Source organism: Schistocerca cancellata, chromosome 4 (assembly GCF_023864275.1).
Source record: "Schistocerca cancellata isolate TAMUIC-IGC-003103 chromosome 4, iqSchCanc2.1, whole genome shotgun sequence".
Lineage (NCBI taxonomy): Eukaryota > Metazoa > Arthropoda > Insecta > Orthoptera > Acrididae > Schistocerca > Schistocerca cancellata.
This window is the reverse complement of record NC_064629.1, coordinates 646,268,152-646,290,526: the sequence shown is the minus strand read 5'-3', so window position 1 is coordinate 646,290,526 and position 22,375 is coordinate 646,268,152. Positions and strand designations below refer to the sequence as shown.

The following is a 22,375-nucleotide window of genomic DNA, read 5'->3' as shown; positions in this document are numbered from 1 at the left end:
AATGTCCATCTGTCATCCTTAGGTTGTAGACACACTACAAGGAGACAGGCCAGTACACAAGGTGAATCAAACCAGGTCTCTGAACATTACAGTGCCATGCAAAGACCAATATCTGACCATCTTTGGACTGTGGCAACTGCCATAGCACAGCAAGACAATCTCAGGAGGGCCAATAGAACTGCTGTGTCTGATCAGATTGTAAGGAAAAGGTTATGAGAAAGGATCTTATGATCCAGACATCCTGTTTGAGTACTCCACTTGACATAACATCTTGCGGCTTGCCTGCAATTCTGCCGTTCCTATGTCAGCTAGCAACTTCATCAATGGCAAAACATGTTATTCACAGATGAGTCCATATTTCATCGAACACAACTTGATGGCCATGTTTGTGTGTGGAGATGCTGTGGTGAGTGGTAACTGCCAAATGTTATCCAGAAAATCTACAGATTTGACAAAGTTCTTTGATGGTGTGTGGAGGCATCAGTGTTGACAACTGTACAGATATTGTCATTGTCCATGGTTGCTTTACTGCCAGGCAGTACATCTAACAGATCCTGTTGGACCATGCAGTGGTTGCTGCATATGGTAGTGGCCTTGAAATCACCCTCATGTTCGATAATGGCAGAGCCCATGTCGCAGGCATCACCAGGGGTATTTTGCAAAGCCTGGACATCAAAGTAGTGGAGTGACGTATGGTGAGTCCTGATCTAAATCCCATAGAGCATGAATTGGACATGCTTGGCATGTGTGTTTGTGGTTGTCCTGTTCAAACACAGACTCTCCAAGACCTCTCAATGGCTCTTCTTAAAGGATGGGAACAGATGTGACAGGGTTTCCTCCATAGACTTATATGGAGCATACCATGTAGGTGTCAGGTGGTGATTAATTATCACAGAGGGCATAAATGTTATTGGAACTAAGTCCAATGAACAGCACCCAGAATGATGGGATGAATGATAACTTCCATTTTGATTTTGACACCTGTCAAACATTTTTGTTCTTGTTGTGTAAATGAACGTGGATATAATGTTTTGTTGCATACTTTATTTGTGAAAGGGAAAGTTATAATTTAGCAACACATCTAGTCCTCAATTAGTGCTCAGTGGAGCATCGTAGATGCCCAAAGTCATGTTCCCCTAATTTTTTGAGCAGTGTATAAACATGCAGCAAATGAAGCTGGCAAAAAGAAAAACAGGAATCTAAAAAAGGAGAGCAATATTTTGTACAAAAAGACAAAGCAGGCATGGTTAGAAGATAAATACAAGGCTGTACAAGAACCCATTACTATGAGAAAGATGTATACTGCCTGTATGGAGATTAAGGAGAGAAAAGGAGCAGCTGTATGAAATTGAAAGCTCAGATAGCTAGCTGATACAAAGAGTAGACAAAGATGGAAGGAAAAAAATATACTTGCTGGATGAAATAAAGCTCTGGAAAAACCAATCATGACAAAAACAATCCTATTGGTACCAAAGATCTATGAGACAGGCATAATACTATCAGATTTCAAGAACAATGCAATAATCCCCATTATAAATAACACAGGTGTCAAAGGTGTATTACTAAAATGCCATTAAGTTATGGCTGTAAAATACTGGTATGTATTATTTACAGAAGAATGGAAAAAAAATGGTAAAGATCAGTTTGAATCCCAGAAAAATGTTGGAACATTCAAGATAATACCGACCTTACAGCTTATCTTATTAGATAGGTCACAGAAAGGCAAACCTATAGTTACAGACTTATAGAAACCTTTTGGAAATGTTGGCTAGAATATATTCTATGACATTATGAAGGTACCAGGGTAAGGTACAAGGAGCAGAACATTATCTGCCACTTTTTTTTTGTTTCACACAAGACTAATTATGAGAGATGAAGGACATGAAAGGGAAGCAATAGTAGCAAAGAGATTGGAAACTAGTTGTAGCTATCCCCAATGTCATGCAATATGTACTTTGAGCAAGCAGTGAAGGTAACCAAGGATAAATTTGGAAAGAGAATTACGGTTCATTGAGAAGAAATGGAATGATTGTATTGTAATTATTTTAGGGATGGCAAAGAACCTTAATGATCAGTTGAATAGAATGGGTAGTATCTTGAAAAGGATTTATGAGACAAATAACAGGAAAGTAAGACAAGTATAATGGAACATAGTCTAATTAAATCAGATGCTGCAGAGGAATCAGATTAAGAAATCAGGCACTGCAAGTGGAGGGAGGCTTGACTACAGGTATCAGGCTCAGTTGGATGCAGGTTAATATGGTTATGGAGAGATGATGAGAACTTCACAGGATATGCTAGCATGGAGAGATGCAGCAAATCAGTATTTGTACACAGTAACACACTACATTTTAAGTGCAAGGAATTTTTCTGGTCCATAAAAGACAATAATTTTAACTTTAAATTTAATTAAGAACTAGTGCTACACCTAAGTCAAGCAACAGTAACATATGAACCACAAAAACAGCACCCTACAATAATGATAATTTTCCTGCAAACATAGTATCCATGTTGTCTCATTTCTAAAAAACATAAAAAGGTGTCACTTTTCTCTGAAAGCATTAGCACTAAACTGACTCTCCCCCCTCCCCCTTTTCTCTGTCTCTCAAAGATATGTACAAATCATGTGACTAAATGATCAACCTATGAAGCTGTGTGTGTGTTATTTTTGTGAACTAAGTGATACAGTCCAAAACTAATTCAAACAAATAGCAGTATTAATAGTAATAGTACACTTAGTAATGACAATGGCCATGCTTTATATTGTTGCAATTTAGAACTGCACAAGAAACAGCTTCCTGTAATGATGAAAGCTTTACTAAATAGTACAATACGGGTATTGGCTACACTGACGATTTAAGAAACACACGTATGTGGCAATGTGAAACTAGATATTTACGTTAAAAGAAATACCATACATCAAACTTCAGTAAGACTCACCTCTTGTACACTGGAGTTTCACTTTCAGAGTCTGGTTCATCCAAGGGTTTTACTGTAACACGCCTGCGGCCAAAGTCTGATCCAGAACTATGACCAGAGCTCATAGAATCTGTACGCTGATGTGAGTATCCTGGAGGACTCACCATGCTGCAAAAAAATGGACATCATCACAAACTGCATAAGATGGAAAAAATTTTAATGTGTGAATGTGTCTTAATGGGTGCACAGCAACTTTCGCTCACTGGGAAAAACTTAGACCATTATAGCACTAGCTCTAACAGCAAGAAGGGTATTATACCTCCACCCACATAGAAGGAAAAGGTAGATTCAGTTGTTGCATTTTCATGTTCTTTTATGTCCTTAAATATGTAGGTATAGCTCCGAAGGAGAAGCAACACCCATAACCGGTTGCTGGAACACCAAAGAGAGGACTGAAGATTTGTGGTAAGGTGTAACACAGATGTGAAAATCATGTAAGGTCTTCTGTGCAACTAATCTGAGTGCTGCCCAAGTGTTTGGAATCATCAGAGGAAAGGTGGAAGTTGAGCAAAGAAGGTCCTTTATTCACAAAAGAAATAAAAAACATCAGGAAAAATTGTGGTACTCCATACCCTGCAACATACACCATACAATTGTTTGAGATGTACAGGGTTATTACAAATGATTGAAGCGATTTCACAGCTCTACAATAACTTTATTATTTGAGATATTTTCACAATGCTTTGCACACACATACAAAAACTCAAAAAGTTTTTTTAGGCATCACAAATGTTCGATATGTGCCCCTTTAGTGATTCGGCAGATATCAAGCCGATAATCAAGTTCCTCCAACATTCGGCGCAGCATGTCCCCATCAATGAGTTCGAAACGGTATGGCTTCTGCTTCAGCCTTTTCCGTAAGATTTTCTAAACCGTCGGCTGTGGTACGTTTAGCTCCCTGCTTGCTTTATTCGTCGACTTCCGCGGGCTACACGTGAAACTTGCCCACACGTGTTCAACCGTTTCTTCGCTCACTGCAGGCCTACCCATTGATTTCCCCTTACAGAGGCATCCAGAAGCTTTAAACTGCGCATACCATTGCCAAATGGAGTTAGCAGTTGGTGGATCTTTGTTGAACTTCGTCCTGAAGTGTCATTGCACTGTTATGACTGACTGATGTGAGTGCATTTCAAGCACGACATATGCTTTCTCGGCTCCTGTCGCCATTTTGTCTCACTGCGCTCTCGAGCACTCTTGCGGCAGAAACCTGAAGTGCAGCTTCAGCTGAACAAAACCTTTATGAGTTTTTCTACGTATCTGTAGTGTGTCATGACCATATGTCAATGAATGGAGCTACAGTGAATTTATGAAATCGCTTCAATCATTTGTAATAGCCCTGTATTTATGTAGAAACAGAAAAATTCAAAATTTGTATTTTGCCTGTGAGCAGACAGTGATTCCAACAACAATGAGTTAAAGATTAAATGCAAGTTTCAGAGATAAGAGAGTCCATTCCAAAGACATGTAAGGGAATTACTTTGGCACAAAATGAGGTGAGTAGATTATTAAACATACAAACAATTTAACATCTCAAACCTTTTGACTTTTTACCTTAATAACCATTACAAGAAATTCATGGTTTCTAATTTCATCCAAATTTAGTACTAGGCCTACCATTTTCAGGTATGAAAACTTTATGGAAGCTATACCAAGAAATTTCAGACGTTTATGAAAGCTGACTTAACAGTATGGTTGTAAGTCAAATGGACTCAATGGTTATTGGTTCTTCCAAAAATATACAAGATGAGCACTCGTCCTTAGATCATCAATAATGTTACTTAATTTTAACCCTAGAGAAGCAGTGAAGAGTGAAAATTCTCAAAAGATATAATGGAAATAGGTGTATACTGTGTTCAGAGTACCTTATCAAATACACTGCATTGTTATGGTATTAATGTTACAACTAAGATGTAACAACCTCTACGCAATTCTTTGAGACTTATTTTTGTGTTTCTTTAGTGATCATGATCTTACATTAGGCACTTTGATGCCTGGCAGTAAGTGCAGTAACAGTCTCAGGACCAGAACAACCAAACTACATAGCGAGTTTGGTTCTCAAATTGGGGGAAATTGCAGAACTCTAGCACAAATCTTTGTAAACTTCAACTACACCATCATGTCAGTTGGTATTGCTGGTTTTGGTATCCTTTATTTTGGAATGTGTAGTAAATTTTGTTTCGACAGATAGGGGAGATAAACATAAAACCTGAGATAAAAATGGACAGAAGCAGAGATAGATGGAAGACCATACTTTTGACTCACATTAATATACTTTTAAATAGGACATTCTGCCAGCTCTAATGACTAAATTCCATTATTAATAATACTGAACAATGGCTAGTACAACAAATTCACTTGTGAAGCACATTGCTGTCCCTTTAATATTTCATCTCAGGCAATATCACTTCACAAAGATGACTAAAGTACTGCCCAATTTCATTAATTATAATTCCAAATGAACCACCTGTGGTTAAGAGTTGTTAATGAATGTCTTCAGTTATGTTTACATGTTGTGTCACTAATATTGTATATTGCTGTACACAAGTTACAATTCATTTAAAGAAAGTGAGTAAGAAGAGTTAACAGACTGCCAAACCAGAGTACTAACATTATAGTTGGATAAGGCTGAGCAACAAACTCAGTGTAAAGCTGTTTAATTGTCTTTCACATGTGCTATAGACACAAGTACATGTGCTGCCAAAGGTGTAGTCACCCATAAATGGTAACCCTTTATTCAATAATGGAATTAATCCTGAGTATAAAAAAATAAGCTCACTCGTGGTGGTGGTGGTGGTGGTGGTGGTAACTCATGAGAAATGTGTTTTTTGGACTAAACTCATTCTCTTTGAGGAAACTTGTCTGATTAATACACATTTAAATTCTGCAAACTATTGTATAACATTGCAAAAGACACTGTACAATGTTATCAATAACAATAACAACAACGGCCTGGTCATGGCAGGGTGGCTCACTACCTGGTGATCCAGATAAAGCAGAAAAGCATTTTACATAACCAAAAACTGTAACTAGTATAAGAGAATTTAAGTCCACATCAGAAAGGATGTCCATGTTAACCATAAAGGGCAAGAATAAAAACCGTACTCTTATAAACTGATATGTACCTGTAAATGAAAATGCAAGAAATCTGCAGAAAATAAGTACATTTTTGAATATTATGACCTGAACCCTAGAACATACCTAAAAACAATGCTAAAATACTTCTTGGCAACTTCAAAGCACAAGATGGGAAGGCAAGGAAGTTTAAGAAAATTGTAGGATAATATCCAGCTCACTTAAGAACTAACAGAAATGGTGGAAGACTGGTCGATATGTGTAAAATGTTCCAGTAAAAATTGATGTCTACACATTTTCACAAACTACCAAGAAAATGGAAAACTTTCATATATCCATATCAAAACCTGAATTTCATCTGGAACACACAGCCCAGCCAAATCAAAGGAATATCATGGAAATTATGAATGTTAAAGTAATCAGAAATGGGGATTATTGTTCAGTCATTATCTTGAAGATTAAAATACGATTTTTCCTGTCTAAAACAAGAGAGAAAACCCAGGTGGTGATCAGGTACAACTCCACTACAACTAATCATACAATAGAGAGAATAGAGAATACAGAAAAATTTTGAGAAGGAGGAGACAAGAAAAAAGGTGGCTGTCATGATCTCCAGGTACAAATTAGTAAAGCAGCAGAGCAAACTTTAGGATTTGCCAAGAATAGAAATATGACACCATAAAGCACCAAAATTCATAAAAATGGAAACACACAAAATAAAGCAAGTACGTAAATTTAAATTTCTTTGAGAAATTATTGAACAGAATGGACTAAAAAGAAAACCACCAATAGATGTAAGAGTTAACCAAATGTAAAGAGCATATGGTTTGAAAAAGAATATTTAGGACAGAACAAAAGGTCAGCACCAATCTTAATGTTATCCGTCTTTCTTTATTACATTGCAGCTCTATATTTCAACTGATAGTACAAGTATCAGTTGATTAAGTAGCCATATAGGCTGAACATAATCATCACAACACACATCCCAAACTAACTCAGGTGCGTACACCCATTAAGAATGTGAACAAACAGATTCTGTTCTTTTATGCTACTGTATTTTAACTATATAAAACACCTTTTGATTTCCAACATGTATGTGTTAAGGGCATATTGAAAGTTCATAACGATACAGAACTTGTAGCAAACCTTTCTACAAGACACTGCTTTCACCATTTAGAGGTGTATAATTTATTAAGCTTTGATTTTATTGTACAGGGGTGATCTCTCATGTGAGTAAGAGCTATTATGCTAAATATCAGCCTTAGCCTGGAAAGGCTAACAAAAATCATTTCATTAACAGTAGTTTCACTAGATTCCCCTAAAGTAGTCTGCCTAGTCTGTGTAAGAACGTTTCTAAGATTACTGATTAGTCAGTAGAACAAGAAGATGCAACAGATTAACCAGTAGTTGAATTTTTTAAAAAATTGGTCATGTCATGCACTAATTACAATTTGTTTAGATTTAATGAGACTGAAGTTATTGGTTATATCCTCACATGCTGAAAATCCACGAGAATCAGAAAAATTACCAACATTTTTTTCCAAATTGGGTCATTTTTATACAATTCATATCTTACTACTGTTGTCTACAAAATGAACAGCTGTATTTCCAGACCATTAGAAGTCCATTACTACCAAGGGCACCATGTATGTCTTATGATTACATTGTTAAGGTATTAATCTTACAGTTGAAAGTTTCACCCAAATTAAATTGAGTCATCCAAGATGAAATCAATGAAATGCAATGACATGAAATAATATTACTGAAACCATTCAGAAATACTGAAACTTCATGCCATTGCATAATCCTATTGGATTTTATGTTTCGTCTCCCTTTAATTTCCATGAATTCAATTCAGTTCCACTGCAACGTAAGCCATGACACCTTGAAATTCATTTCCCCAGTAGAGCTATTCCCACATAGCCCTTTTGATAACATCCGATTTCATTGCTGATAACTAATAGGAATTAACATGAACAATAATGAAAGGCTGAGCTGAGACTGAAGGCATACTCAGGTAGCCCAATGGTTATGATGACTCCTATAATAAGCAGAAAACCCAGGTTAAATTCTCAGTTTTGCATAAATTTTGATTTGTCACAGCCAATTTATTCTGTTTGGTATTTATTTTGAAGCTGCAATGCTATGTCATCAAACTGGATCAGCATGTGTCAGCTTCTTAGGCAATGCTACCTGTTTCAGTTCAAAACAACATTTCATTGCTACCCACTTCTTGAAAATGTCAGTGTAGTATGGTAGTATGACTAGCAATATCATACTGTGTTTTAAACAGTGACCCATCTTATCACATCAACGTGCATATGTTATGAAAAACTGATGTAAACTGTCTGCAGAAGAGGCTACAGTACTGCAGGCAACCTGTAAGGGAGCACTGGCCTGTTAGAATGAAGAAAAACATTCTAGACTGTAAGTTCCTAAAAGCAGCAGCAGCAGCAGCAGCAGCAGCTGCTGCTGCTGCTGAGACACCAGTGATTTGAAATAAGTGATAGTACAATGGTCTTTTAAGTTAATTTGACCTGCTACTAAAGCACACATCATTGGCTGTATTTAACCATGCACTTGTGTCCAAGCCATTAACCATTTACAATCATTCAGTCTGTAATTATTTAGGATGGCAAAATCAGCCTAACAACAGTATACTACTGACACTGTATGTTACCATCAGCCATGACAACTTAAAAACACTGAATGGTCCCCACAGAAATAATCATAAACAGCTGTAACATAGCTGCAACCACAACAGAGGGGAATCTGTGGAGAGACCAGATTAACCCATGGTTCCTGATGAAGACTGGCAGCAGCCTTTTAAGTAGTTGCAGACAGAAGTATGGACATTTTAACATTATCCAACATGACCTTGCTGTGCTAGTGCTGTCAGTGTCTGAAAGCAAGGGGACACTGCAACCGCTATTTTTTTCCTGAGTGCATGCAATTCTATTTTATGATTTAATAACAACATCCTGTTTGGTAAAATACACCAAGAGAAAAAAGGAAAGATTCACAATGAAGGAAATAACCAAATGGGATGGAAATCAGTAGGTATGATGTACATGATTACAATTTCAGAAAGACTGAATGATTTTTTCAAGAGAGCTTCACAAACTGAGCATGTCAATAGTGCATTGATCCACCTGTGGCCCTTATGAAAGCAGGTATTCAGCTTTTCATTGAAAAAAATGTTGGATGTCCTCCCAAGGGATATTCTGCCAAATTGTGTCCAACTGGTGCATTAAATTATCAAAGTTACGAGCTGGTTGAAGGGCCCTGCCCATGATGTTCCACATACTCTCAATTGGGGTAGAGATCTGATGACCTTGCTGGCCAAGGTAGGGTTTGGCAAGCATGAAGACATGCAGTAGGAACTCTCAACTTGTACAGACTAATGTTACCTTGCTGGAATGTAATCCCAGGATGGCTTGCTATGAAGGAAACCAAAACAGGGCATAGTATATCACTGACACATTGCTGTGCCAAAAGGGTGCTGCAATGATACCCATAGGGATCCTGCTATGAAAAGAAATCACACCCCAGCCTGACAGTTGGGCTGTATCATGGCTAGCAGTCAGGTTGGAATCCCATTGCTGTCTGGGGTGTCTCCAGACATATCTTCAGCCTGGAATCTCATTGACTGGAGTAGAGTTGTCTTCAGTCATGAGTACAGTTCAAACTGAGCCCCAGTAGCCACCAAAGAAGTGTCTGCAAATGCCTCATACAGTTGTGGGATACCAACCTGGCTGTCACACATCATATATCTTGACAACCAGAATTAATGGTCTGCGGGTGCCATTTTTTTCAAAGCTGGATCTCTCTGCTTGTTGTCCACAGTGCCTTTACAGCACAGTAGTAGACAACTGATATTCTATGCCCCATTTTGTTGTCCTTCATGGCAAGCCATTGTAGGTTTACATTTCAGCAAGATAATGCCTGCCTCAGATGGTAGGAGTTTCTACTGCTCATCTCCTTGCTTGTCAAACCCTACCTTGGCCAGCAAGATTTCTGGATCTCTCCCTTGTTGAGAACATTTGAAACATTGTGGACAGGGCCTTCAACAATATCGAGATTCTGATGATCTAACATGTCAATTGGACAATATTTGACATCACTCAAGAGGACATCCAACAACTCTGCCAATCAATGCCGATCTGAGTAACTGCTTGCATAATGGTCAGATGTTGACCTACACATTATTGACTTGGTCAATCTCATGGTGCTTCTTTTTTGTATCATCTTAGAGTTCATTCTGAAGGTAAAATAGTCCCCATTCAGATCTCCAGTGGGGGACTACTATGGAGGATGTCATCAGAAAAAAACACAACTGGCACTCTATTAATTGGAGCAAGGAACATTAAATCCCTTAATTGGGTAGGTAGTTTACAGAATTTAAAAGAGGAAATGGATAAGTTGAAGCTAGACACAGTGGGAGTTTGTGAAGTTCAATGACAGGATGAAGATTACTTCTGGTCAGATGAGTAAACAGTTATTAATGCAAATTACAATAGGGGTAATGCAGGAGTAAGTCTAATAATGAATAAGAAAGTGGGAATGCAGGTAAGCTACTATGAAAAGTATAGTATTTGTGATGATCCCATGATGCTCTTTAATGAGGTGTCTTTCTTTTCTGCACAAGAAAGTTTGTTTTCCAGCTTTGGGAAATTTCTGCAGTTAACTTAAAAAATAATTGTATGAGCTATTAAACGTGTGTGTCAGAAATAGAAACTAGTGTAATGCACGTTCTATGAATACTATTACTACTGATGATATTCAGTTGCAATTTTTAATTTTGTGACTTTTTCTTTAGAGACAGGTAAGGATGCTTTTCTAAGCCGACGTATTGGGTGTTTCAGAACATGTAACAGTTTTGAGGCAACTATTTTCTTTGAGTGCTATTATGCATGTGTCTCTTGTTTATTGGTAAGTTTGGTCTTTCAATTACACATCACAGAAAGATCTGGACAACAGCCCACACACAACGAAATTTGGGTCGACAGAAGAGTCCGATCCCACGTGTCGGCTTTGACCCGTGACGTAAAGGTGTTGTGTGTGACGACGTGACGGCGCTGAGTTTGGTGTGCGAGTGTGGCGTGTTTGTAGATGTCGTGTTGTGGTTTGTTGTGCTAACTGGCGGTATGGTCAGGGTTTTCGTTTGTGTGGTGTAATGGGCTCTGTTTGCTTTTGCTTCTTATCTAGAATTGTTAGTGTCAGCTGTGTTTGTAGTGGAATTCGGGAGTTAACGATTTTGTGTGAAGGTTAATTTAGTGTTGTTCGCTGTACATCGTGTGGTAATTTTAATAAAATTAATTGGTGGTTGTTTTCTTTCAGGAATGGATAGGACGGATAAAATTAACAGTGTGCAGGTCAAGGGAAGTGTTCAATCCCAATGTGTGGCTGTGTATGTTGATATTGGTATCGGGAGATGTTTTTGAGCTATATAGGCCACGGGAAGTGTTTGATCCTAATTTATGGGATCGGGAGCTGCTGTTGAGCTATATAGGTCAAGCGAAGTGTCCGATTCCAGATTTTGTGTTTCGTGGTATTTGGGGAGTTTTGTGATGTCGGTTTTTTCGTCGTTTTGTATGGGGGTGGGTGTCTAAATTTGTTTATATTTAGTTTGCCCTCACCCAAAAACACCATTTCCCGCGCTTGTCCCTTTAGTGTCATTAGGCTTTTTGTGGAAAGTGTGTGTTTTTCGATGTATTTTCGTCCTCATAACGTGTACGTACCAACTTTATATGCGCCATATTGGAATCCTGGTTTATGGTCGTTTCCGCCATATTTGTGACGTCATGGGTCAAAGCAGACGGGTGGGATCGGACGCTTCCGTATTTCCCGAAATTTCTATGGGCGAAAACCTGAAAGACAGGAACCAAGAAATCTCGCAATGATATGAGAAAAAGTCTTTAAGAGATTACAATTTACTTTCAAGCATGATGAATCTTTCCATTCTGATGTACTGTCCGAAACAGACTTCGCACTATCTACTGTACTGGAAGACAACGATGCTGACTGTCTCCTAGGACCGGAAAGTTTTCCAAAGATAAAAATGGAGATATGTTGGAACAATATTTTGCCTACAACCATGAGGTAGCTAGTTGATGATTGGTTTGTGGGGTGCTCAACTGAGCGGTCATCAGCGCCCATACAAATTCCCAACCTTTGCTGAGTCCTATCTCGCCACTTTCATGAACGATGATGAAATAATGATAACACGAACACCCAGTCATCTGGAGGCAGGTGAAAATCCCTGACCCCGCTGGGAATCGAACCCAGGTAGTTAGTTGAGGCATGAACGCCGTACCTTTTTGAAATGCCGAGTGGACCATCATAAATCGCGATAACTTCAATATAATTATTGTCTTTGAAAGGAATGCTTAATGAGACCAACAAGAATGACACTTTTATTCAGTTACCTCGTGTATTATTCTATAGCAGTTTCAGCGAACTATATTGCCTGGCAGTGTCACATCATGCGAAAGTTACTTTTGTCCTCAAGCTTTGTTCACCAGTATACTTTAAGTCATGTATGAGCATGAAGAATTGAGTTGATAAGTATTGAAAGGACCAATTGAATACACGAGGACTCTGTGGGAAGTGGGCTGTAGAGTACATTAGCTGCTTCGGGCGTCTGCAGTACATAAAGCCGTATCTTGATTGGAAACAAGTGGAAGAATTATTAATCGGATGTAACAAAATTGCAGTCATCAGTGGTACGAATTAACTACGCACGTGCTAACACTTTAGTTGTGATCAAAGTTTCTTTTTGTCTACCTGCAGATGTTCCGTTGGTGGCGCAGGACTGATCTTGATAAGGCCTGAAAATTCTGAGGTCAGTTATCTTAACTAAGCCAGTCCTTATTGACAATATTAAACTTTTGAAACCTCTTTACGTTGTTTGCTACTCTTCACCGATGAGATCATGTTTATATTGCTGTCACCTGTGACATGTTACTCTCTTTGCAGTCACCACATATACATATACATTTGCATCAACAATGTCTTTGAGAGGAAGAGTGTGTCACTTTACCTCACCTAAGTCTGACCTAATGGACGAATACTTCACCTAACTTAGCGCAGCTTCTTCGTGGCATTAACACATTCGCGCGGACTTTGCTAATAGTGTTAGATGCATATTTTGGACGACACTGACGTTAACATTATGGATATTTCGAAACCTAACATCCGAAGTGAGGAATGGAAAGCACGTGTACCGTTGTCAGCACGAACTTTGTGGTGATGTCCTTTAGAACAATGTATCAACTCTCATTGTTAAGAAAGGGGGGGGGACAAAAATTTGGCAGTAAGTAATTGCTTCGACATGCCGTTTGGACACAACACGTGTTTTTATTAAACTACAACACAAGTGCATAATTTTGGTCTACACACTTAGGAAGCAGTAGAGTAAAATTACGGAACATAAATGCTAGGTTGTCAGCTAAACCTTTCTCGTTCTTTTTCTTTATTCTCTACTTCAGACTAAGTTGGGGACGTTCATTCAAAATACACTTATTTATATGTATATATATATATATATGACGCGCATGTAAAAGTGGAGCTTACAGTTCAAATTATTCCTTCGAAAGTGGAACGTTATAGCTTTTATACAGGGCTAGTTCGAGAACATTTTTCCACAAGCGACAAAGAATCTAACATCCCTGCCCTGCCCCTCCCCCTAAAAACAAAATTCCCCTCATACATCATTTGTCTTTCTTTTAGCTCTTGGTACGACCTTTAACAATAAATATGAAGCAAATTATCGTGGAAAGCGACTGTGTTTCCTTTAAAGCAAGAACTACATAGACATTCCTCTGTAACAAAGTTTTGGATCCTATTTTAGGGCCAACTATTAAAAAAGAAACGATTTCCATTTAAGGTACGTCTAAGATCTTTAAAAGCATTTAGTCAAAGTAGAATGAACTAGACCTATCGTATTGTTCTAGCTTTAATAAAAATGTGCTATCAAACTAACTGGAAAGAGTAAAAATATAAAAATTGTGTAATTGCTTAGTTTAATAAAGGAAATTTTAAATTCTGTAATTTACAAATTACTTCACTTTCCATTGGACAAAGTGAGACAATACAAATTTTATTTATAGATATATAATATTCACATGTTAGACTTAAGATGCTGTTTAACTGTGTATGCCTTATGTTTCATGTGGAGAAAGCTCCGTGGTAAATTGAAATTGTATATGGTATCCACTGAGTTTTTTTGTTTTTAAGGGACACCTTGAGTGGTATTTGAGCCAGATTGGATAGGAACTGAAAGTTACATTTCATATAGATTTATACCAACTACGATAATGTTTGATACTAATGTCGGTGGCGGCTCCTAACCACAACTTTGCATTTATTTCGTGAATATCTAATGTGCAAATCCACATATATTGCAACGTTTTTGCTTCTATCATATACTTTCATACCCGTCAATTTTCGATATTCATCATGACAACCTGCATACAAATTTCGCAACTGAGTGTTGTGCCCCAAGCGGTCGCTTGTGTTGCTTGGGCATTTAACTGGCGCTGTGTACACATTATGTTGAAAGTAAATGCGTTCTATCACCGCTAAAATAACTTTCATCAGGTTTGCAAGGCATAAACAGTCAGTGCTGCATATACACTGGTGTCCAAAATTAAAGCAACAAACGATAATTTTGTAACGCTGCGTTTATTTTGCCACAAAACATTATACACAAATCATAGTAAAGTAGAAACAATGTAAAGAATAGAGAACGTAAACAACTGCAACACGCGTAACGGTAAACAAAAAAGTTGTTCGTTTTTTCCAAGTGACCGGATTTGCACACACATTCTGACAACTGGTTAATATGTTCAGTATGGGGTGTGACCACCTCTGGCAGCAGTACAGGTATGACAACGACGGGGCATGCTATGAATGATGTCAATCTCATGTTGAGGCAATAACGCCCATTACTCCCGAAGAGCTGCTCACAAGTCGTGGAGAGTGGTTGGTGGAAGCTGACGTGATGCAACCCGTCTCCTCGAGCATCGCAGATATGGTGTATGGGATTCAAATCGGTAGAGCGAGCAGGCCACGCCATGGGTGCAATATCTAACGTTTCCAAAAAAACATCAACCACCTGTGCTCTGCGAGGTCGAGCATTATCTTCCACCAGTACAAAGTCTGGGCCCACAGCAACAGCCACACACGAGGTCCCAAGATCTCGTCACGATACTTGATACCAGTTAAACCTTACCGTTTCAGCCGTGCAATTTCGTGAAGAGGTGTTCGTGGGGTTCACATAATCCCTTTCCACACCATTCGGGATCCTCCTCGATGTCTGTCTCTTTCCACAATGTTCCCTCCAGATGCGAATCCGTCGAGAATCACTCTCCAGACCAAATCTGGACTAATATATGAAAAGAAAATAGGCACACCGTTCGACGGTCCGCGTGGCACGCCGACGACTCCACGCTAGACTTCCCCTTCTGTGAAGTCGCGTCAGAGGTACACATACAGCAGGCCCCGACAATAAAGACCACTCTCCTGAAGCCTTCTGTAGACCTCTTGCCTCGGTACAACACATCCAGTGGATGCTGCGGGGTCAATGCCAATTGCCGAGCTCTACTAAGATGGTTACAACCAAACAACAATCCTCTCTCTGATGTCACAAATGGTCGGCCCCGCCCTGGTCTTTGAGATACAGTTTCGGTCTCTCTAAACTGCCGCCACGTCCAAGAAACAGAACGATTCACATTAAGCCATAAGGCCGCAACAGTTTGCGACTGTCCTACTTCCATTTCTCCTATAGCCCACACCACAGAGTGTCTGGTAGGCGCCTTCTCTGTGCCATACTGCACAGTCTGTGACTGTACACGGCGGTTGTGGATGAAGGACTACCCGGTAAACACTAACCCGCCTGATAGATACCCTGACGTCATCGGTGGCGTGGTTGTCCGTTGACCGGAATGCCACCTTCCGTGCAGAACACGATCGTACGGACATCTGTTGACAGTTTGTATGATTATATCAAGAATTATACGCAGAACGGGGAAATAACGGTTTGTTGCTTTAATTTTGCACACCAGTCTATTTTCAACGTAGCTTCACAGATCTAAGTACGAATCAGCCGATGTTATCGAGTTTCTAACTATTTGAGGATTCTCTTTCAATAACGTATTTAGTTGAACAAATTACTTGCGGAACGCATCCTCACTCAGTTAACTGAGGAACTACTAGAATTCTGTACTAATGATTTGCGATTAAAAGTGGATAAGCCGACGGATGATACAGTTATTAACGTGTAGCAAAGTAGAGCACTTTAGCTATAAATCTGCTTAATCTGTGAATACACTGCTTTCGGTCTCCCTATGGGGTTCTTTACCGTTAGCATTATCAGTGGACCACATTACATAATCCCAGTTTTTCAGAGTCCACCTGTATGCGGAAATTAATTGCCCTAGCTGTTTTTAAACTATTCATCGATCCACAACACCCATCAGCGTTTTCGGGGCCACTAGCAGGTTACGAAGCAGTACCAAAGCAGCAAACCAACATTCAACTCAGTTACAAAAAGTGTGGGGGAGACATACTTTGCGTATCTTTTCCATGTTGCCTTGAATATTCATATTTCGCTTTAAACCTGTAACTGAAAAATTCTCTCCAGCATTCTTGTGGAAGGTAAATTTAGGAACGAAGCTTTATACTACGTTTCTAGATCGTTACTCATTAAACATCTGAAAAGTGAAAGGGCTATTTGTATTAAGTACACCAAAATACTACTGCAAATGTTTCCCAAAATCGTATGTAAATTGCAGGAACCATTATTGATTGCATTTCCAGAAACATTCCAAACATATAAGAAGAAAGCCTTATTTTTAAATATATTGAATTAAAATTTGATAAAATACTAACTCCGCGCTGTTTATCACGGTTAGTCAGCGTCTGTACTGGTTGTTCATCCCAACGCGCAGCCTTTACTGGGAACGAAGAAATTAAAAATCAACCTTTTATAATTTAACAAATTTGCTAACAGCCGTTTCTGTGATTCGGAGTCTTCATATTAGTCATTGCTTAAAATAAAAGCACAGCTATACGTCACAATCAGTAGGAATATCGGAGTATATATTTTTACTAAAATTTCCAAACATAATTTAAACAGCGTATATTGGATACCTTACAAGAATACGGAAACCTGTTTAGCGAACACGTTTCCACTACATGTTTACTAGCAAAACGTTCTGAATGTTATCGATAAACTTACGAAAAGAAGCTACGGAACTACGTACATTGTCCGTTCCTTTTCACTCGATCGTCCTAACAAGAAATAAGTGTCACCAACACCGTACGTACTTGTATTCCTCTCTCAGCATTGCAGGCAGCACACACTAGTGGACGTTCATGCATCACTGCTTACTCGTCACCGAGGCGCTTGTTATCAGCTTCGATATTCCGCCGATAAGTCACCTAATCACAAACGCCAGACATTTTAATCTCTGGGTGCGGCGCCAGCTCACCTACAATACGCTGCTACATCCGTCACAAGCTTTGAATTCCTCAGAGCTATCGCTAATCTTCATTAGAGCTTCACCATGTCACATGCTTTATCTTTGTTGACAGGCACGTTAACAGTACCTTTAAATATAGTTTGGAATACAACGAAAGATGGTTTGCGCCTCTGGAGTCGCCCTACAGTTACCTACTTTTTGCAGCTGTTTAGACTCGGGTTTAACTAGTAATATGAAATTATTGAACGAAATCTAGTAAAATATTCGCTGTTTATTAGAAATTTCTGAAAATTGTACCTGTCTATGTACTGTCTAGGCACTATTGTAGGAATATATTACGGAAACTACAAATGACAACTTACTAGGTCTTTAAATATCAAGAAGTTCATTATTTTATTTAATGGAAATAGAAAAGGATTCTAGTTCATCGTTGATTACAGTGGCCGTTCACAGATCATTGGATGAGTATACGATCTGAAGAGCAATCAATGGTTCTATGGTGGTTATTTAAGACTATATTCGTATGAATTGCAAAGTTACACAGAATAACTGTAGGAACTACAAAGAAATCAGTTGTGCGGAAGACGAAAGCAAGACTTATTCATATAAGATTTTCATTTTATCCGAAGAAAGCATTAAGAATAAGCAAACAGACTATTCAATCAAGAAGTGCTACTGCACATCGTTACCTCAAAATAATGTCGAACTCGATGAAATCTGTATTTAAATACACACTACTCTATCGGTGGGGCAACCACAGCTAAAATACTACACGATTGAAGGAATTTGAACTTTCGTTCCATAATATTACACTAGCTGGTGTTAGAAAATTAGAATTAAAGCCAATGAAAGTCCATATGAACGCATTAACTACTTATTGCAGCCCTTTCAAAGACCCACCACCTGTTTCGCTCCTTAAAGGTGTATCTTCAGGTGCATTTCTGTGTGAAAGAATTACAATCTTTGTATAATAAGAATTCATAGATAAAGTTTTTGAACCTTAAACTTTCATCACAATGCTATTCTGCGTAGGTATTGCTAAATGTCGTTGTCCTAAGTGAACTTTAAAAAACTTTTGTTACAAATGTAATGTATAATGCTGTTGATAGTCAATCTGCATATTCATTACTTACAAATTATCACTTCATACTTGATGAGAATTACGATTCATTTACGATTTTTTATTATACAATGATTGTAATGCTTTTATACATAAATGCACCTGAGGATGCACCTCTAAGATGAGGAACCGATCGTGGAGTCTTTGAAAGGACTACAATAAACAGCTAGTGCGATCATATGGACTCATTTTAATTTTAATTTACTCACACCTTGTGTAATATTACGGATTGAAAGTTTCAGTTGCATCAATCATAAATTTATGCAGCTAAGTCTTCGTCACATTCACAAACCGTAGTCTGGCGAATTATGTAAAGCTCGCCGACATCCGCACTTTTTACTAACACGACACAGTCCCCGAGCGAAAAAATCCCCGACCCGTCCGGGAATCGAACCCGGGCCCCTGTGGTTAGCAATCTGCCGCGCTGACCGCGCAGCTGCCGAGGCGGACGACAGCCGTCTGTATCGCCCACCAATTGTAGATGGAGATGTATTAACTAATCAGTAATCCCGCTATATGCATCAAACTAACTACGTATACGACTGAGAACCTGAAATTTCTAATGAGCCGGTAATGAGTAGAGAAACGCCCCGAGAAAGACGTCTGGCAACTAATTGGCGAGATAGGATTTGAAATCGGCAACACCATGCAGCTCTCTATACTTTTTCTCCTTGCCAAATTGTCGCGCAACGCAAGGTATTTTAAGCCATGTAGTTGCTCAGAGAAGTCAAGCATGTACTGTCCGAAGTATTCCCATTTGAACGCAAAAGCAGGTAAACCATGTAAATATAAAAGGAAAAATAGAACGAACTTTAAACAGTTGTGTAACTTAAGTACGGGTAGTTCGATAGTTGAATGAAATATTCAGATTTAACGAGCCGCCGAGTTCCAAGTGATTACAAACAGAGCAGACGCTCATACTGCCCAAGAATATATAGTGGAGTCCCACTTGAATCATGAAATTCGGCTGAATTATTTAGGGAGATCAAAGAGCACCTATTTAAAGGTCTCTGGACGAGGACTAATATTTCGTGGTGGTGGTGGTGGTTGTTAACATTTAATCGGCGGTCGTTTCTTCTGAATAAGACCAGTGTCTTAGGTTTCTAAATAATGCTGAAGGAAATCACACCATGTTTTTATTGGTTATGAACTGCTGTAACATCGGTTTTGACGTGTTAATATAACCCTAGTAATTTCAACTGTTAGTATCTTAGGTCTCAAAGATTATTTCAACCGTGCTTCACTCTCCGAAATCCGACAAACAGTATCTAAGAACTTCGAAAATTTAGAAGTTAGAATCAGTGGTTTTGAATAGTCAACCTATATTTGATGTGGAAAGCCATGATTTCATACCCAAATAAGGAAATATCTCAGATCGAATAACGAGGAAAGAGTTGCACCTCTACGATACCGATATGAAAGGGAGCCAGAGGAGCTTTCTATTCTTTCTGTAGTTCTGTAGTTCTTATTACTTTTTCTTTTCTTTTTAAGAAAGTTTTTCACAAACCGAGAGGGATTAGATACATTATTCTAGTTTATTTCCTTGCGGAGACTGCAGAACGAACATGAAATTGTATGTATACATACGGAAGTATACTGATAGACGATGTCCAATAACATCAGTTAAAACTAGAGAGCAAGAACATTATTATTTGAAGGGTATTGAAACATTTCTCAGAGTGTCAGCGACAAGCTTGCAACGAGTGAAGCTAATGAAATAAACATTCTGACCATCCACATAGTAGCTCCAGAGAAAAACGCTCACCTAGCTTTTTCCGTGTCGCTGGATATAATGATTTTTTTCCTCTTTGGGGTAATTTCAAAGATGAAGTCAATGCACAAATTACTACAACCAAAGAGAATTTTAAAAAGTTCATTGTTAGAGCGTGTTAGACGGTGTCTAAGCGATTTCTGCAGTCAGAAGTCTTTTAAACAGCATCCGAAAACTTATTGCAGTAAACTGTGGGAATTTTTAATATTTTTATGACAAATGGAATTTTAATGGAAGTATTTACGACTCCTTTCGATATCCTATGCCTTTTTGTACTCTTGCTGATGTAATTTTACGATGTGTGTGTGATCTCTAAACTATAATTTAGAATTTCGTTCATGCGAAATTATTTTATCATGCGAAATTGTTTTATTATTTTTTGACCTCAGGTTCCTGTTTTACAAACCAGTTAAGTTTTCAACATTAACCTTCCTTTCGAGGTTACTATAGGTAACTGGTATCAGCCTTAGATGCCATATCCACTGCGTTCTAATTGGAGTATCGGTTCGAGCACACAGTCAACAGTGATTAGCATCCGTTTTAAATTTAAGTTTTCTGAATTTCTCCGAATTTGTAATTAGACACTCACGGCTGCATCAAGCTAAAGCACACCATCATGTGAACGCGACAGTTGCGTGTAACACGAACTTCCGCATAAGACAGGAATCTGATATTAAAAGCAGATAACTACAAAGTTCCAAATATGGAAGTTTCTTCGATACTACTTATCGGATTTTCGAAAGCGAAACATGGTTGAATTAGCCTCAGAGAGCCCAGATACTAGCTGCATGAATTACTTTAGTAGCACTTGAAAAAGCGAACTTGATATTGTGTCTGTAATTAACATAGCTATGACAAGAGACCATACGTCAGTCAGTGATTATTTTTTTACAATTCGTCTGGATCGAAACAGAACTGCGGTATTTTACACGGTTCCGAAAATCAACTAGTAAAGAATTGCATGATGTTGCTTCTAGTCTGGAGGGATATGGTAGGCAGAAGAGGAACCAAAGGTAATTTATGAAATTTATTCCAGTTGCAAATATGGACAACCATCAGCTGTATAATGGAATGACTACAGTGAAAATGTGCCAGACCGGGATTCAAACCCGGATTTCCCGCTTATCGCGAGTTGTCGCCTTACCATTTGGCTTCCCAAGCGCGACTTACGGCCAGACCCAGACTTCCGTATGTCGTCAGCAATGTATCTGCAACTGTACTCTTACATCCGTTATGTTCATTCCCGTACAGGAGACATTTTACTTTAAAGTAGCTTGCCCGGTGTCGGCGGATAAATATATTGTTGTGCCTGTGGTATTCCGAATTAAGATGCATGTCCGAAGGAACCTTGCATCTTAATTCGGAATAACAGAGGCACTGCAATGTAGGCACTGCAATGTAATTCACGTCAAACTCATCGGATGCTGAACATTGAGCTCATTCAGAAACTAGTTGACTGTTTTATGTCCATATTGGAGAAATAAATGCGTTTGCTCTGCTTTTTTACCTTAAAAAACCTGGCTTTGTTCTCAGGGGGTTTTTCAGTTAAGTTTTTACTTCCCACATATTCAAGAACGCTAGTTTTTCTTGGCGCTAATGTATGCATTACATGTATTATACTTTTTTAGTACACAACGAGTGACCAGTCCTGGCTTCGCACGGCTGGCACGAAGTATCTACAGCTCGATGACTTTTCTGGCGTGGCGCCAATAAACTATGTACACAGACCATCCTCGTGAAACAGTTTATTAGTGAAAACCGTAACAATCCACTACATTAGTTCCTGGGATTAACGTTTACATAGACAAAAAAAAAAAAAAAAAAAAAAAAAAAAAAGCGCGGCGCGGGACTTTAATTTATAGGATGTGTAGATACTGTAGCGCATACTTGCGATGGAAGCAGAAATTAAGACTGCCTGTATTAAGAAACTAGTGCGTCTGGAGCAAT

General features: G+C 38.6%; 1 protein-coding gene across 1 annotated transcript in view; it reads right to left on the bottom strand.

Annotated features, from left to right (window-relative positions):
• The window catches only part of LOC126183706 (neurofilament heavy polypeptide-like), a 399,419-nt gene that overhangs the window by 51,772 nt on the left and 325,272 nt on the right, over window positions 1-22,375 (bottom strand). Inside the window, exon 4 of the mRNA XM_049925891.1 lies at window positions 2,941-3,087. Coding sequence (XP_049781848.1) covers window positions 2,941-3,087 — 147 coding nt within the window. The remainder of the gene's footprint in view (window positions 1-2,940; window positions 3,088-22,375) is intronic.